This window comes from Balaenoptera musculus, chromosome 10 (genome assembly GCF_009873245.2).
Source record: "Balaenoptera musculus isolate JJ_BM4_2016_0621 chromosome 10, mBalMus1.pri.v3, whole genome shotgun sequence".
NCBI lineage: Eukaryota > Metazoa > Chordata > Mammalia > Artiodactyla > Balaenopteridae > Balaenoptera > Balaenoptera musculus.
In genome coordinates, this window is record NC_045794.1 from 51,321,450 (window position 1) to 51,340,876 (window position 19,427).

Consider the following 19,427-nt stretch of genomic DNA (forward strand, 5'->3'; position numbering starts at 1 on the left):
GGTAAGATTCACCTGGGTACTTAGTTAGAATCCTCTGTTCCAGGTCCTGTCAGACCAACAGAATCAAAATATCCAGCTGAGGGACCTGGACACAGGTATTTTTAGTAATCACCCCTGGTAGCTCTTACCATCAAGCCAGTTGGGGAAACTGGCCTAAAAGATAAAATTTTACTCCTTAGTCTACCATGTGGGATCCTTTCTGACCTAGCCCATGACTAGACCCATTACCCAGCCAGAGGTAGGTTTTAGCACAGAGAAGCACTTGGCAAGGTACTCTTCCTGTTCTCCCCTCCTGCCTGTGCCTGTGTTCTTTCAGCCTGGGATGCCCTTCCCCTTTGTGTCTGCCAACACACTGCTGAGTCCCCCCCAGGATCACCCCCTCAGTGTTTGCCTCTTTTCCCGAGCAGGCATATACTGCCTCCTCACACCTCCTCCCATTGCTCCTCGACACTGGTAAATCAAGGCCCTGAAGATCACTAGCTCTCACTATCTGTTTGTCTTGGCTGTCTTCTCACTGAGGGATGGGGCTTGTGATTTCCAGTCTGTTATTTAGAGCCACTAGAAGGGAGTCTGGCACAAGGAAATAGTCAATAAATATTTTTCTAGTGAAAGCCTGCTGATACTAGTAATAATAACATCTCCATCTGTTTCATAGTGGTTTACAGATTGCAGCATGCTTTTCACTTATATCATCTCATTTAATTCTCTCACCACAACCTCGTGAGGTGGAACTCTTATTTTTCGAGATGTTACGCAACTTGCCCCATGTCATGTGACTTGTAATAGGTGACACCGTAACTCTAACATGGGTCCATAAGGTGCAGAGTGTAAAAGAAGCATAAATCTTGGGTTCAGATTTCTAGTGAATTGAAGAAACGGTCTTTGCTTATTCAGTCTAATCACACACAAAAAAAAATTAATAAAGTTCATTCACATTTATGGATTTTTTTGCTCCAAATTTCTAGCCTTTTTAGACTTTTTAGCGTATTTCTTTTTTTTTAATTAATTAATTTATTTATTGGCTGCATTGGGTCTTCATTGCTGGGCGCGGGCTTTCTCTAGTTGCAGCGAGCGGGGGCTACTCTTTGTTGCGGTGCGTGGGCTTCTTATTGCAGTGGCTTCTCTTGTTGCGGAGCACCGGCTCTAGGCACACCAGCTTCAGTAGTTGTGGCTCATGGGCTCTAGAGCACAGGCTCAGTAGTTGTGGCGCACGGGCTTAGTTGCTCCGCGGCATGTGGGATCTTTCTGGACCAGGGCTTGAACCCGTGTCCCCTGCATTGACAGGCAGATTCTTAACCATGGCGCCACCAGGGAGGTCCCAGCATGTTTCACAGAAGTTTGCACCTAGTGTTTAGCTAATCAGTAGCTGCAAGATTATATAAATATTCACATCAGCAATGATTATGTGAACGATTGATGGAACCAGTTAGTCTAATTAGGTTCTTCTCTTTAAAGATATTCCAGTGGTTCTTACCTGTTATTTGGGAGAATTCCTTATAGCCCACAGGTAAAGGTACTGATAAATCCACACACAATGTAGACTTTTTTGACATCATAAGGAAAATCTGACGAAACAAGACTATGAAATAATTGAGATGGTTTGTGATGCTTTAGAAGTGTTACTGTGTTTTTATTTTTTGCTGGATGAGCACGAGTATCACACCCAGTCTATCAATTTTATGTCCTAGTCCTAATCATTCAGTAACATATTAGAGAAACAGCCCAGCCTGGCCTCAATCTTTCCATGAAACATGCATCACACTCTGTGGTCTCACACAAATTTATTTTAAGGGTTAGGACTTCCCTTTATCAGAGCAATAGCAAGAAATGCCTCCGTTTCCTCCTTTCCTAGGCAATTCCATTTTATTTGGTAAGTATTAGTCAATATTTCTGTAGCTTAGAGGAACTATTTCAATTTTTAAACAAATTAATTGAGTAGTTTGAAAGCATAGTCTTTTTGTGTGTTATTCTTGTTGGATTATTGATGTTGGTTCATCCTGTGGTGATGCTCTGGTAGAACAGAAATTAAATAAGTCATAAAAAAACCCAGTAAATTTTAGCTCCTTTAAAATGGCCATTATTAGTATTTAGTAGGTCCTGCCCTAGATTTAAATAATAGCTGCTTGGAGCCTCCTCAGAGATGGCATTTTTCTGCCTGAAAGAGTTTGCGCTGTTTTATGCAGTTGTCTGGGAGTCATGGTGATAAGCCCCTCCTGATGTTCTATTAGGTAAATCTTTTCTATACCATTAGACATTGTAATAATTAACGTACAAATGATGCTAGCCAATAATTAAATTTACTATTCTGACTCACAGATAAATTCAAGATGAAGTTAAAATATGGAAGCAAGAGCCATTTTGTGAAGACATCATTTTAAAGTGCCTGCCCATATGTTGTCTAATTTGATGAACTACTAAAAAGTACGAGGTGTGGAAATAGGAGGACTCATTTTTTTTATTATTATTTTATTTATTTATTTATTTATTTATTTGGCTGCGCCGGGTCCTAGTTTCGGCAAGCGGGATCTTCGATCTTCGTTGCGGCATGTGGGATCTAGTTCCCTGACCAGGGAGCGAACCCGGGCCCCCTGTATTGGGAGTGTGGGGTCTTAGCCACTGGACCGCCAGGGAAGTCCCAAGGAATCATTTTGTTGTTACTACTGTTATCATTCTCAGAAATGTCTCAACCAAAATTTCAATGAATTGTGATATGGCATTCTATCTTTTTTAATATAACAGCTATATTGAGATATGTTATATATCATTCAATATACCCATTTAAAGTGTACAATTAACTGCTTTTTAGTATACTCACTGTTTTATAACTGTCACCACAATCACTTTTTGAACATTTTCATCACCCCCCCCCAAAAAAAAACCCTGCACCCCTTAGCAGTCACTTCCCATTTTCCCCAACACCTCCAGCCCTAGTCAACATCTAATCTATTTTCTGTTTCTATGGATTAGTCTCTTTTGGACATTTCACATTAATGTAATCACACTTTCCATTAGTGACTAGTTTTATTCCCTAAGCTTATATTTTCAATATAAGCGTGAAACAGTACTTCATTCCTCTTTATGGATGAATAATATTCCATTGTATGGCTATATCTCATTTTGTTTTCCTGTTCCATATTGATGGACATTTAGATTATTTCCACTTTTCAGCTGTTATGAATCATGCTGCCATAACCATTTGTCTATATGTTTTGTGTGGAAGTGTGTTTTCGCTTGGGTATATACCTAGGAGTAGATTTGTTAAGTCTATGTCAACCTTTTGAGGAACTGCCACATTGTTTTACAAAGTGACTGTACCATTTTACATTCCTACCAGCAGTGTATGAGGGTTCCAGTTTCTCCACCCTTCACCAACACTTGCGTCTTTTTGATTACAGCCATCCTAGTGGATGTGAAGTGGTATCTCATTGTGCTTTTGATTTCCTGTGATCTTTTCCTCATTTGTCCTAAACTTTTCTAAATTAAAAGATAAACAAATTCTCCTTCTCCGATTTTTGGAGCCTACTTTTTCTCTAGGTTCTGTCCCTCCACTTTTCCCATTATTGAAAATGTTGCCAGTGTCCTATTTTGACTGGAAAATTACAGATAATGTGAAATAATAGTTACTCCCTGCAAAACGAAGATGGGATTGTAACTGTTTAAAATAGAGTCCTCCTTCTCAAAACTCCCTAGTTCTTCATTTTAAACCCTGAAGGAAGCAAGCAAGAGAAAATCTAAGAATGAGATCCAAGAAGGAAGCCCATATAATTTTTGTGTACTTCTACAAAAACAAAAAGAACAAATGGAATAGTAACTTTACATATTATAAAACCTAAGAATAAAAAGGAAATAGCCCATTCACCAGATACTGGATTTAATAAGAAAAGGCAAGAATAAAGCAAGTAATACTTTGACACACCATGAGCTAAATTTTTAAATGTAATATACACATGTTTTTATAATAAAAGTTTTTTATAATAAACAGAAACAAAAACAGGAGGGGGGAAGAAACAAAACAAAACAGAACTCATTGACAGCCAAAGACGACTGATTTTTTTTTTCACTTAGCACAGCAAGATGTGCTAAAATTACTTCATCAAAAAAGAGTTCCTGGATGAGAAATGCCCCCACCCTTGATTTTTTTTCTTTCTTTCTTTATGAAACAAAACTAGGTCTGTATTTGTGGGGGAGAGTTTGGCAGACATGCTGATTATAATACTGTATTGAAAAATATTTACTTTGATGGACTAAAAACCAGCTGCTGTTCGTAGTTAAAAGCCTGTAATAATGTCTTCACTTTGGTGTTCACCACACTTTTATGAGATTAATAATAGGATTCCCCCAATCTCCAAGTGGAGAAACCAAGAGAGGACGCTTGAGAAATGCTTTCCTAACTTCTCCCGGGACTCCCCCAAAACCGTGCTGTTTGGACATGAGCTTATTGAGATCAGAGACCTTGTTTCATAGTTACTGTATCTTCTTTGCCAGGATATAGGCCTGGCACACTGTAGGTACTTAAAACATGTTGCACAGATGAAAGCTAGGCAGAAGCGTTCAATTAATTGATGGACGGACCTGGCTTAGAGGTCCTGCAGGTGCCACTTACAAGGTGAAGTCTCTAGATGAAATATGTCATCTCATTAAACCTCAGTTTCTTCTTTGCAAAATGAGGGTAATACTAGTATCCACTTCATTAGGGTGTAGAACAGTAAGCATTAGATTGTTACTAGCTGTTAAGTTGAGCAAATTTCCTGACTCCTCATTCAGACCTGGATGGCCCTGCTGTTAATGAGCCTGATTACACATGGTCAAGTATGTACATACGTACTGTCAGCTCAGTCTTTATTTAAGAAGAAGCATGGGAAGAAATTGAGGTGTTATTTGGACATCAATTTCTTAAACTCCACTGAATTAGATTCAGCCCTCACTTTTAGGGACTATGCACCCGACAATGGGAAGGACGAAATAAAGAAGTTTTCCAGTATGAATATTCTTGTCTTTGGATGTTAGCCCTGAGTCTCAGAACAAAAACAAGTCAGTAGTTAATAGTTACTGTATCTTATTTTCCAAAACACACATGGTTCATTGTTACAGTCATTTGCAGATAGTTTTGCGTGACACACTTTTGCTTTTGTGTTTCTACTAAATCACTAAATGACTAACCTTCCTGTTCCTAATGTATTAAAATTGTCAAAGGATTCTTTTCAGATTATATGTGTCAATAAGGCTTAGTTTGAGCAATGGGGAAAAAGTGAAAGCCAAGTGAAGAGCTCTTGATCAGAATAATAAAGTGGAATCCAAGGATTGCCCCATAACGAATGGATTATTTGGATATAAAAGGAAATTATTTTTAGGTGTGGCATTCCTATAAACCCTGAAGCTATGTGTTTTACAAACTAGAAATTTATGCACTAAATAAAAATTACCAGATGTCAGTGTTTGTATGTGCCAACTGGCAAAGAAATTGAGAAGGTTCAGAAGTCTGGAAGAAATGATGCTCACTTCTTTGCCATTCAAACTCAAAAAGGATAATTGAGGTAAAATGCTGTTTAAAAAACTACAATGTCCTCAGCTACCCAAAGATGTCACGTGTTACAAATTGTTATCTGAAAGGCTTTCATTTTTTTTCCCCTCATGACTCCACGCATGTTTGTGGCATTGCAAATGTAATCCATGTTTCTATTCTAATTTATTACATTCTTTCCAGAGGCTTATCTCATTCTTTTACAGGGTCAGCAGATATCTTACTTAAAGACCCAACCTGAACACAGCAGCCTCGTAAAGGTCCAATACAGAGCTAAATGTATAATAGGATTCATTATTTTTATCTTGCACACAACCAGCACACCTCAGTAGTTTTCGTGAAATGATCAAATGGATTCTCTTCTCTCCTCAGAAATTCGTGCTCAACTGGTAGAACAACAGAAATGCCTGGAGCAACAAACAGAGATGCGAGTTCAGCTTCTGCAGGACCTGCAAGATTTCTTCCGGAAAAAAGCCGAAATTGAGACGGAATATTCTCGGAACCTAGAAAAGTTAGCAGAAAGGTTCATGGCGAAAACAAGAAGCACTAAGGATCATCAACAGTACAAGTAAGAGGGACTTGACTCAAATTCACCTTTCCAAGGGGATATCCTATCTTTTTACCACCCTTATTGGTTTTAGAATTTTCCATTTTTGTCTGAAAAGTTGTTGATTGATATATCCCCATAGATAAAAGCAACCCTCTGCATTTATAATTTATGAGCATAAATGTATTACATTTTAAACTAATAGTATTCTCTTGACATGTTTCTCTTTCCAATAAATACACTAGGAGTTGTTGTTTAACACAGGTAGGTATTTGGATGGGCAAATTTTAAATAGCTGATTCTTCAAGCAAAGACCTCAAGATTTCTGTATAGTGATCTTACATGAAAATAAGCAGTGAGGGTTGCTTAAATTTATACCCCACCCCCCAATCATGCTTGTGGTCATTGCAGTTGAGACTGACTTAAAACAAGGGCCTTTGGTAAAATGCGTACAATCTAGCTTAATTAAACCTTATATTAATTGCACAGTTGACCCTTGAAGAACACAGGGGTTAGGGGCACCAATCCCCTGCACAGTCGAAAGTCCACACACTGCTATCTCTGCCTCAAAAACAAAGGAATTGATAAATGAGTCACCTAAAGGCAGGAAGCTGAAAAAGTTATGGACAGAATCAGGACTCAAACCCAAGTTCTACATATTGTGATCTCTAACTGAACAGAAACTTTCCCCCACATCTAGTTAATTTAAGGATGTAATGAAAATAGAGGTACTATGTTTTTTTATATAAATTTATTTTTTCTTTTTATTTTTGGCTGCGCTGGGTCTTCGTTGCTGCGCGTGGGCTTTCTCTAGTTGCGGCGAGCGGGGGCTACTCTTCGTTGCAGTGCATGGACTTCTCATTGCGGTGGCTTCTCTTGTTGCAGAGCACGGGCCCTAGGCACACGAGCTTCAGTAGTTGTGGCTTGCGGGCTGTAGAGCGCAGGCTCAGTAGTTGCGGCGCACAGGCTTAGTTGCTCCGCGGCATGTGGGATCTTCCCGGACCAGGGCTTGAACCCGTGTCCCCTGCCTTGGCAGGCGAACTCTTAAGCACTGTGCCACCAGGGAAGTCCCACAGGTACTATATTTATTGAAAAAAATCTGTGTAAGTAGACCTGCACAGTTCAAACCTATGTTCACTGTCAACTGTACTTCATTTGTTTAAAAAAAAAATACATGCAGGTTTTTCTGATGAGATTTACTCTAGAATTTAAATCTGAGACACAGGGCTTCCCTGGTGGCACAGTGGTTGGGAATCTGCCTGCCAATGCAGGGGACACGGGTTCGAGCCCTGGTCTGGGAAGATCCCACATGCCGCGGAGCAACTAGGCCCGTGAGCCACAACTACTGAGCCTGCGCGTCTGGAGCCTGTGCTCCGCAACAAGAGAGGCCACAACAGCGAGAGGCCCGCGCACCGCGATGAAGAGTGGCCCCCGCTCGCCGCAACTAGAGAAAGCCCTCGCGCAGAAACGAAGACCCAACACAGCCAAAAATAAATTAATTAATTAATTAACTAAAAAAAAAATCTGAGACACAAGTAGGCAGACAACTCCAATAGAGTATACAAGTGCTCTGACAGGGGTAAATGCAGGATGCCAGGGACAGACCTGACAGAAATCCATTCTACAGTGGAGGTGGGGACAGCAGGGTCCAGGAAAGGTCCTGGAAGAAGTGATACGTTAAGTGAAGACCCAAAGGACTAGTTGGGCAATAAAGGGACCAGAGCAGGAGGTTCAGGCGAGGGGAACATCACTCCTAAGAGACCAGAAGGGAAGGGGTGTAGGGTAGCTTTGCAGAGCAGGAAGTAGTCCGGTGGGAGTGAGTAGCGAGGTTGTGAGCTGTGTGGCTCCAGGTGTACCTTGTGCCGGATCATGGAGGCCTGTGGATCATACCAGGAGGTTTGCCCTTTATCCTAAGGGCCTGAGAAGCCTTCGTAGAGTTTTAAGTAGAAAGAAGACCAGCTCACACCTGCATTTTGAGATGATGACAAAGACCGTAGATAGGATTGGGGGCTGGAGGAGGACACAGTCAAGGGAGGGAGACCAGGTAGAGGACCCTCACCATAATGGCATGAACTAGCAACACTGCAGGTAGAAAGAAATAGACTTGTTTAGGAGATACTAAAAAGACCTCCCAGTCTTTCATTTCTGGAAATACAATGAACTAGATAATATGAAAAATATTTGTGCTGTAAAACTCCTGGAAATGCTGACTAAAATATAATAGACATCACTTTAAATGTATAACTGAACTCAGGAAAGTAAGGGAAATTTCCAGGGGCCAAAAAAGGAAAAGGGAGTTGAAAACTTGAGTGGTGATTATATCACCCTTTAGTCCCACGTGGGGACAGAAGATGAGGCTTATGCAAGGTAGGGAGCTGGAAGGGAGGACTTCCCCATCGCCAATCCTATTGCATTGCATCACAGCCTAAAGTCAGGAGCAACAGAAATACTATCTCAGTGAAATGGTAGAACAGAAAGCCACTCGCCCACCCACACAGGGGACAACAAGGAGGCCCGTCTGCTCAGCCTGGGCTCCAAATGGAAGGGGGTTGTAGAGAAGCGCATCTTAGCCTTCACCATTGGCTTTGCAGTTTCATTTTACACCCTTCTGTGGCCTTGGATCCTACATAAAAAGTAGGGTAGGGACTCCCTGGTGGTGCAGTGGTTAAGAATCTGCCTGCCAATGCAGGGGACACGGGTTTGAGCCCTGGTTCGGGAAGATCCCACATGCTGCGGAGCAGCTAAGCCCCTGCGCCAGAACTACTGAGCCCGCGCTCCTAGAGCCCGTGCTCCATAACAAGAGAAGCCACTGCAGTGAGAAGCCGATGCACCACAACGAAGAGTGGCCCCTGCTCGCCGCAACTAGAGAAAGCCCGAGCGCAGCAGTGAAGACCCAATGCAGCCAAAAATAAAATAAAAAAAAAAAAGAAAGGGTAGGTTTTTTGAGAAACCTCCATACTGTTTTCCACAGTGGCTACACCAATTTACATTCCCACCAAAAGTGTAGGAGGGTTCCCTTTTCTCCACATCCTCGCCATCATTTGTTATTTGTGTTCTTTTTGATGATGGCCATTCTGACACTACAATGAGGTGATCTAGTGTTGGTCAGCATAGAAATAAATTTTGGTGATGGTTCCCAGGGTGAGCAAATATCAAATGTGCTTGACAGAGACTGGAGCCAGTACTAGATCCTCATTTATAGAAACTGTCCCTTTTAAAAAGTGATTGCAAATAAGAAGACAGCCCATTTGTACATTCAGTAAATATTTTTGAATGTCTCCTTCTGTGTTCTGTACTTGGTAATCTCTTGTGAACTGAAAACATGGATGGGCCCATGCACCTTAGTCTGACCCCTGAGTGGATCAGCTGCCATCTTTTGTTCCTCCTGGTTTTTTCACTAGTTTTCTTCAAAAGGTAGGCAGCTCGGAATTTTCCTTGACTTGAGTAAGTTTATTATTGACTACAGAACTGAAGATAAGGTAATAAGTCTACAGAAAGGACAAACCAGGGTTAGGGGGGAATAAATCAAAGACAGCCCTTTAGGAAAGAGTCAAACAGACCTGGTTTGAATACTGGCTCTACCGTGTGACTTTGGTCAAGTTGCTTAACCTTTCTGAGCCTTGGTTTCCTAACTTGTAAAATGAGATTTTATGACCAGTAAATGAGAAACATAACAAATCGTTGATGTGATTGATAGCTGACATGGGATATGCACTCAGTATTCCTTCTCTTCATGAAACAAATGTTAAATCTTTAGCACCTTTACTTTACCAGTCATTTAAGCTGGGCTATGGAGTCTAGCTCTTACTCAGTTTGGGGATGCTTGTTGTGTAGGATAATCCTTGGCCTGAAGTTGCCACTGCATGGTAGAAAGACCAAGGCTTGCATCAACCTCCCTGGACTCAGAGACTTTCTCTGACACCAGCTTTGGTCTTGAGCAAATCATTGTGCCTTGCTAAAGCTTAAGTTCCCTTTTTTTTTTTTTTTTTTTAATTTAATTAATTATTTATTTATTTTTGGGTGTGTTGGGTCTTCGTTTCTGTGCGAGGGCTTTCTCTGGTTGCGGCAAGCGGGGGCCACTCTTCATCGCGGTGCGCGGGCCTCTCACTGTCGCGGCCTCTCGTTGCGGAGCACAGGCTCCAGACGCGCAGGCTCAGTAGTTGTGGCTCACGGGCCCAGTTGCTCCACGGCATGTGGGATCTTCCCAGACCAGGGCTCGAACCCGTGTCCCCTGCATTGGCAGGCAGATTCTCAACCACTGCACCACTAGGGAAGCCCAAGTTCTCTTATTGATAGAGGGGATACAAAGCATCTCTGCCTTAAGTTGTAGTGGTAAGGATTAGGTAGAGTTAATGTGTGTAAAGTCTTTAGACCAGCCGCTAGATGAAAATTGCTAACTTTACACAGCACTTACTGTGAATCTAAGGCATTCTAGTCAACACTAAAAATATATATATTAACTCAAATAATCCTCATAATCTTATGAGATCGGTACTGTTGCTTTACCCATTTTACAAATGAAGTAACAGAGGCACAGAGAGGTTTAAATAATTTGGCCAAGATCTCCTAGGTAATTGTTCTGGGATTTGAAGCGAGGCAGTATAGATCCATAGTCCATGTTCCTGACTTGTGTGCTCAGTAGGTGCTCAGTAAATGATAGCTTAGCCGCCTCTGTTGTTATTGTTGTTGTCGACACTGTTATCACTTACTATTAAGGCAATAAAAAGTGTTTGTTCAATGAATGAAATAACATTTATTTAATGCTGACCACGGGCAGGGCTCTGCGGATACAAAAAGTATGAAATGTTCTCAAAGAACTTATGGGTTACTTCATCATAAAGGATATACAGAAAAGTTAATATAAGGTAGCATTTACCTCTTGGGCTGGGCGGCTAGAGAATGTCAGTGGAAAGGCTTCAGTATTCTGCCATAGAACCATTGCCCCTTGCCCAATGGCTGTGAGAGAAAAGGAGGGTTCTTTAGGTTGGGGGTGTAATTCTTAATGTGCTAGCTGGGAGAGTGGGAGGCTTCTCTTCTGGGTATAAGTGCTGGGACCCTAGATCAGGGGTTTCTTCCCTTACACCCATCCATACTTCTGTGGTCTACTTCCTCTTTCTTTTAGAGAGGGTTTTGACTGATGCAGGGTTAAATCCTGAATCCGAGGGACGTAAGGGCTGAAAGACCTTCTTTAATCATTTTTCTGATTTAATTAGTATTCAGAATCATAAATCATCATGAATATTAGGAGGATAATATGTCTGATAAAATAGCACTAGTGTCCCTGAGTTAGGATAAACATTCTGTGCCATTTTGCCATCTTAGAGTTAGATTTTTAAAGTAAAAAAACAAAAAGCAAACATTGTACTTTTTTTTTTTTTCTTTAAAGCAGTAATATCCCCGTCAGTCACAGCTTTTGTTTGGAGTTTTTCTTTAAAACTTTTTACAAGTCGCCCTTTGTGGTTTATATTCACTTTTCACTTTATTATGTAGAATAAAACAAGGAGTGGTTACAAATCTGAAATAACTTAATGGGTTTAAAAAGGAGATGTGACATGTCATAAGCCAGTAAACTTCTTGGTTCTATTCACAAGCCCTGAGACAATGCTATGAAGTTCTGCTTCCCGGGAACACTTTTTGGGAGGCTGGAGGTTAAGTATCAGGGAATTAGTAAATCATCCTCACATTTATGTTCCATGGAAAGTATACCTAGCCAAATTTCTTTTCCAACAACAGACTGGACATTCAGAGCATGCTTTGCGTTCAGTGGCAAACCACAGTCTGTCTGTGAGACAGTAGTCAATAGATTTTTATGTAAACATGAACTGCTTTCTTCAATGGGGTGTTTAAAGCTGAAGGCCTGCCTTAGTACTGTATATGTTAGGGTCCCATGCCCTTGTCAGGAGTGTGGGTTTTGACTGGTGTTCTTGCTCCAAGTTTTTTGCTTCCAAGCCTAGGGGGATTGCTGGCTGGGTGCCTTCCCAGCCTGGAAGGCTGTTCTGCTGGCTCTCGAGTGTCGTGCTATGAGCAATGCTCAGAGGAGAAAGAACAGGGGCAATGCCCGTCTGTTGTGGCTCCTAGTTTGCCCTGGTGACTTTCCCTGAGCTGATTGGGGCAGCTTTGAACTTGATGGTAATTCTCTCTCTTCTTCACTTCTTAGGAAAGACCAGAACTTGTTGTCTCCAGTGAACTGCTGGTATTTGCTCCTGAACCAAGTGAGACGAGAAAGCAAAGACCACGCAACCTTGAGTGACATCTATCTGAACAATGTGATTATGCGGTTCATGCAGATAAGTGAAGATTCCACCAGGATGTTTAAAAAGGTATCCTCCATCAATCCTGCCAGAGTGTGCTTCCCTATAACCACTGAGCCCGTAACCAAGACTGAGAAGGGTCTGCTGCCTTAATGACTTAATTGTATTCAATAAATATTAGGTTCAAAAAATAAGTAAGTGAACAGATATTTTAAAGACACAGAACAAAAAGTTAAATCCGAGCAGGCACACTCATAGTGTTGTAAAGCACCGAATCTGTGACCTGAAGGATGTGAGCAGAATTTTGCAATGAGATGTACCTGCAAATTGCACCTCTGTCCTTAGGAATGGACTGCCTGTAGTTATAAAAAAAAATCAGACCAGAGAGGAAAAGCTTTAAATTCTGTGTTTTGGGCTCACACAGGATCAGAGACTTGTGAAGAATAAGATAACCAGATGTGCTGCTCTCTTGGGAAAATGTTATCACAGTTTTTTTCTTATTCCCACCAGACTAGCAGCAGAAGCTGTGAGAGAGTGACAGGAATAAAATTCCCCAGGGCATGGAAAATTCAGTCCCTTACATGCCAGAGAGCTTCCTCCTTCCCAAATCCACTTTAAAAAAAAAAAAAAAAGGAACTGGGCTTTTAAGGCTTCATATCATTGTTACCAGTCTCAGCCAGCTCTCAGCAATTTTTTTTGTTGTTTGGACATCTTTGTTGAGAACAATAACAAAATTGGACAATTTCCTGTGTAGGGAATGCAGCTACTTGCTCAATAGGACTGGCTTTTGGTTTTTATGTTTATAGGACAAGGGTTCTCCACCACCTCCTCAGCTTCATACTCAGGGTGTTTGGTGCCTATACCAATATCTGTACATCTATTCAGTAAGTAATTATTAGTTTCAGAAAGTGGGGGGAAAAAAACCACCTTGTAGATTGAAGACATTTATGTTTCAAAGGGACCCCTTAAAACAAAGTTGTGTCATGCAGGCCATCTGGGAAACTTCTTAGTCATGCTTGATGTGTCCACATTAGATTTGATTTCTGACCTAGAAATGGAATTTAGTAAACTCGAAGTTTTCTTTTGCTCTATTAAATAGGAAAAAAAAAAAGTTTCAAACAAAGGAGAAATTTTTAAAATTTGGAAATAAGAACATATTAATTAAGAAGAGACCATGTAGAGAAATATCCTATGTATCTTAAAACATAGAGATTTTTAAAAAATAGTTTAGACTGAGCCAGGAAAGTAAGTAATTTTCTCGTACGTCAGCCCTTTCTGCCAAGACCTCATTTGGTTCAATGGGCTTTTTGCGTCCTGTCCTCTATGAGTGAGAGATGGTGTCAGGTCTTGGAAAGGTTACTTCGATGAAGAAAAACTAGTCTCGTGCTCAAGGAGGTCACAGTTTATCCAAATTTGTATGACGCTGTATGATGCTTCCCAGTCATGGGGGTGCTAGCAACCTTTCAGCCAGGGCTTCTGGGACCAGCACCTCAATTGACTTCGTTTAGTTATCCATCCAGCAAAACATCTTTAAAATGCCAGGCTGGGAAGCAGAGTTGAAAAGACACGTTCCCTGCCTACAAAGAATCCATTACAATAATTAACAGTTACCACAATAAGGGAACACACAACCTGCAGTAGAAACTTGAAGGCTGGAAATCTTAACCCTCCTGAGGGGCCAGGAAATTCTTCGTAGAGGAGGGAACACCTGAAGTGAGACCTGTAGGAGATGGATGTGGTCATCAAGCAGACGAGAACAATGAACTATTCCAGGTAGAAAGCAGAAGCGTGACACGTTCAGGGAAAGGAAAGAGTTTGGTGTGACTGGGCCAGGGGTTGTATGGGAGTGAGTGATGGGGTGTGAGGCTAGAAAGGACTGTCATATCAAAAGGGACTTTGCATGTCTTGCGAAGCTGTAAGGATTTGTGTTTTGTATGTCAAAGTCAAGGGCTTCATAAAGTTGATGGAAACTTAGGGCTGAGAGTCAAATGGATTTGGACTTGAATCCCAACTCTTCTGCTTTTGTGACCTTGGGAGATGACTCAAGAGAGTCCTCACTTCTGTCTAAGGGAGTGGGGAAGGCTAGACTGGCAGGAGGGGAAGGTGAGCCTGTGGGAGCTCAGGCTTGTCGCCAAGGAGGCCTCGCCTTTGTTTTGCAGAACATTGGATTTGAGCTGCCCTTGGGGAGGGGCTAAGTAATCTTGGGGTGATGCAGCTCCCCTTGGTGGAGGGTAGTTCCCAAGGGTAATTCCGAGAGAGAGGTCAGCTGTAAGTTTCGACAGCCAGCAGCCAATATTCCCAGTAGTTGGGGAAATAAGTTCTTGGCTCTTGAAAGAGGGCCTGAGGAATGTACAGTAAGTACACACGCACCATGCATGCTTGTTTGCTACCTAGAAGTTCTCTTCTTATCCAGATTTTCTGGGACTCAAAGAACTGTAATCCTTGGAAGCTGCCTATTTATAGCAGACTCCTGGCTACTTCAGCATTTAGTGGGGAGAGGAGTCTTCTCACCCCTAACAATTGCTGATCAGCTGGAAAGCTAATAGTCATTACAGTGACAGGTATAAAATTCCACCTCCTCAAGCAGACCCAGCAGATGACATGCCTCACCTTTCCATGTTCTTAAAATTAAGAATAAGAGAGGGAGAGACTGGAGCTTCTTGAGGAGCCAGATCAGCCCACTAGGACACGTTTGTCATCTGCAAAGATAGGAAGCCAGGACCCATGTCTGTCAAGTCCAGAGAACTTCATATCCCTTTAGATTAAAAAGCAAGACTAGTCTTTTCTGCTTTTTTTTTTTTTTTTAATATCATCAAGCCGTCTCCTTCTCCAGCTCTTCTTCCATTGTTATGGTTCCAGAAGCATATTTTTTATCAAAACAGAAGGAAGTGATCAGAACCAGTCTGAATTGACCTTTAGAACTTCTGTGGAGTCCTTAGTGAGCATAATGCTTGTTCTTCTTGGGAGGGGATTTTGCAACTTACTCGTTTTTCAAAAATAACCCCATGTCCGTATGGAGATCCAGTTAGATGCTGGGTGCTTGACAGGTATAGCCTCTTACACGGCTGTGTCGTATTCAGTTTAGTCATTGACCAAGAATCCTTTTACCCAGACTGTTCTATCAAATAAGGAGCTTGGAGCAGGTAATTCTAGGAATGTTTTTGTTTCCAAATGGATATAATAATCAGGAAGACACTTATAGGAATGCCTAATTCCAGGCATAGGTATAGGGAACAGCTTCAAGACTTAAATTTTTTTTTTTTTTTAAAGGGATTGATAGATCCCTTCTTCTTCTTCTTCTTATTTATTTATTTCTTTATTTGTGGCTGTGTTGGGTCTTCGTTTCTGTGCGAGGGCTTTCTCCAGTTGTGGCAAGCGGGGGCCACTCCTCATCGCGGTGCGCGGGCCTCTCACCATCGCGGCCCCTCTCGCTGCGGAGCACAGACTCTAGACGCGCAGGCTCAGCAGTTGTGGCTCACGGGCCCAGTCGCTCCGCGGCATGTGGGATCCTCCCAGACCAGGGCTCGAACCCGTGTCCCCTGCACTGGCAGACGGATTCTCAACCACTGCGCCACCAGGGAAGCCCAAGACTTAAATTTTAATCACATCAGAACCAGTTTTAGAAATAGTTGCCTATGCTTGACAGTTTTCAACGAGTAAAAGAAGGGAAGCTTTAAAAAAATAATAATACCCAATTATTCAAGTATCAGCTATTTCAGATTTAGGTCCTTAGAGCTGTAGATGAAGCCTGTTGATCAGAATAACATAGTGATTCATCTCTAAGGCTCTAACATCAGATGCTTTGCGTATGAATCTTAGTTTTGTCACTCTTGTTATCTATGTGGACCTGGGAGTGTTTGTAAACTTCTTAAGTCTCAGTTTCTGCATCTGTAAAGTAAATATAGTAACCTATTTCAGATACCTGTAGGGAGATTCATGAGTCGTGCATGGAAAGCTACTTACCCCAGTGTCTGGATTTAATACTAATACGATCTAACTAATTTTTAGCTGTTATCTTTGTTATTATCTATACTGTAAACACTTATTCCTTACACCTGCAAGAATTATGTAATGTGAAATTACACCAGACATTATCTTAAATGTGTCCTCCTTCTAAAGAGACTGTGTAGCACAACTGTGATGAACGCCGTCCAGATCATCACATGGTGTTTGTATATCACTTATTATGAAGTTCCAAACCATGTTTGTAAACAGACTCTGAGAAATGCTCCAACATCCTTGCTTGGAGCCGAGTTAAAATTTTGGTCCTCACATTTCAACAATTAATGGGAACTTAGGGGATAACGCAGTGAATACCTATGTTGGTCAGCACCCCCTGTGCCTCTCAGGTCCCCCACAGCTATTTCACATAGACAGTCTTAACTTTGAGGCTTCACTGATTTCTTCATTCATTCAACAATGAGAGTTATTCAATTCCAGACCCTCTGTTAGGTATGGACAATGTGAGCACAGACAGAGTAGGACCCTGCTTTGACTCTCATAAGTTCTGCTTTACTGTTTTAGGAAAAGGTCAGAAATTGGAGACTCCTTGTACACAGGGGTTTTTCATTATCAGTCCTACTGTCCTTCCCGAAGAACAAGAGGCAGCGAGGTGCCTCTTGCCCTGTTCTCCAGCCCTGCCTGCTGGAGTGATGAGATTTTGCCGCCTTCTTTCCATTACTCACGCTCAAGAGTGGTCTGCGTCTGGGTTGGTGCTGCAGCCAGAAATTGTGCGATTCATGTGTTACACATAAAGTAATCAGCGTCAGCAGTCACCATGTAGGAAAGACCACAGCTAGCTCGCAATAATCACTTTATTTAAGCACCTTATCACATGATCTTCTGTATCAAGTTTAAGAATGTTAACAGAAGTACGTAGTTCAGAGGGAGCACCATAAAATGGCAGCCTTTGAATATGTTAAATTATCTCTGCGTGTTTTAAATTATCTTGAAGTCTGTCATTTCCCCATGGATTGTTTTCAAATTATTAATGTTTTTATTCTTGGTTTGCATAAATATGTGTACAAATATAATTTATTTTGTTTCTTCACCAATAATAATGACATAACCCTACCACTTTACTGAATTTTAACTGTGCACCCAGCACTGTGCCCTGCGTTTTTCACACATTAACTCATGCACCCTCACAGCTGCCCAACGAACAGGGATTATAAGCCACATTTCAGGGATGAGGAAACAAAAGGCTCAGATATAATTTGTAGAGCCGGGCTGGCTGGTACGTCTTCTTGTCTTTGCCTGTAGGTCTTAGATAGTTCCTAGTTACTATAACTGTGTTGGTGTTTTTCAGTGGTAACTGGAGATGTTAACACAACGCACAGGTTAGAAACTTCTGAGATTGGGACACTATGGGTCTTGGCCCCATTCATTTCTAATGAAAATCCTGAAGAATGATAGTTCTGGATGAGGCAGCAAAATCTGTCAGTCATCCAAGTTATAGGCAGAGATTCAAAGCAGCAGAGACTGGCTGCAAGCCACTGAGAATGACCTCACTTTGGCCTAAATGCCATAGGTTATCAGATTCAGACTCACAGGAATTAAATTAACCCACTTTTGGTATTGTTGATTGTGTGACCTAATCTGAAAGGAAAGAGAAATTACTAGTAAGATTTGGAAATTTGAGGTCATTTTAAAATTTTTATCAGAAGTAATCATATTCTATTTAAATACCCTAGTATGAAAGAAAACAAAGACATTTCATGAGAGAAAAAAAAAACACTGTGTTTTCAATTAGGACATTTAAAGTAAGTTAATATTCAAGCAGATGCTTTGAGTTAATAAATGATACTAATCTAGTACAGATCTCTAAGGCTCTAACCTTGTTTTGAAGAAAAAGTCCCTAAGTTTAAAAAAATCTGAAAACTTTACAGATCTATAAATAAAAGAGTCTTTCCTATTGTACAAATCTATACAAATCTATATATAAAAGAGAGTCTATTTCTTTTTGAATATAAAAATACATATTCATTGTAGAAATTTAGAAAACACCAAAAAATATAAAAATGGAAATGAGTTGCCCATATTAATACTACCTACTGGTAGTATTTCTGGCTATATCTTTTCAGCATTCATATGTATAAGCATACATGTATACTACACAAACATACATACATATGTATTTTACAAAATTGAGATTTCATTGCAGATAGCCTGGGAAACTGCCCTTTTCACGGAAAATATCGTTAGCGTTTCCCATGTCTGGAAATAATCTTTTAAAATAGGATACTTCGCGTCTGCATAATGTTTCACTGTCGGCACAGCTTTTCCCGTTGTAGGACATTTAAATCTTTCACACATCTTTGATATTTTTCTTATGCTACATTCCTTGAAGTAGAATTATTAGGCCAGAGGGTGGCATTAGAATTTCATGCTTTGGATGAAATTCTTACTTTTTGCCTTTCTGGAGTAAAGATGGTCATGGCTGTGATTTACCAAGGAGCAATCTATCCCCTGAAAAATAAACTGACTATTAGCAGAGAGCTACCACATGTGATTTAGTATGCTGATGCAACAGTGGTAAATAATATAACAAGAGGAACTTTTTCAAAGCATTTCAGTGCAGTGTAGCAGAAGAATTAAATGGTATTCTGGTGGCCTCAAGGGACAGCTTAATAATTGATGGGGAGTGGTTAAATAAATGAGAGTCATTCAAGCTAATGCTACTAGCTGGTTCTCTTGAGTTTTATCAACCCTACGGTTAGCTCGTTTCTCTAGAAGTAAATCAAAACCAAACTATCGTTTCTTACAGTGATGTGCTTTTCTGAAATATTTTAGAAACTATTTTTAATTTGTATTTATAAATTGCTTATCAGGATGGCTGGCACATAAATAAATGGCAGTTGTCAGTGCTGCTGTTCTTGCATTTATGTTGTTGCCTTTATTATTTAGTGACAACAGGACATATGTGATTGACCTAGCCATAAATTTAGCAGCTGAGTTACTAGATAAGAGCACTCCCCATCAGTTTAGAAGCTTCATTAAAGACTTTTAAATATGATATTAAGCAGATGTTATGTGTCTATCTTCTTGGAAAGTGACATAATGGTAAAAAACCTGAGGTCAGTGAGGTCAGCTAAGTTGGACGTTTTGT

General features: G+C 40.8%; 1 protein-coding gene across 3 annotated transcripts in view; it reads left to right on the forward strand.

Annotated features, from left to right (window-relative positions):
* Positions 1 to 19,427, forward strand: part of SRGAP1 (SLIT-ROBO Rho GTPase activating protein 1) — a 276,221-nt gene that overhangs the window by 126,197 nt on the left and 130,597 nt on the right. For 2 of the 3 annotated variants that reach the window (XM_036867076.1, XM_036867078.1), the window contains exons 2-3: positions 5,894 to 6,089; positions 12,226 to 12,388. In XM_036867076.1, coding sequence (XP_036722971.1) covers positions 5,894 to 6,089; positions 12,226 to 12,388 — 359 coding nt within the window. Of the gene's footprint in view, positions 1 to 2,349; positions 2,429 to 5,893; positions 6,090 to 12,225; positions 12,389 to 19,427 lie in introns of those variants that run through there. The other variant, XM_036867079.1, reaches the window with a different exon arrangement.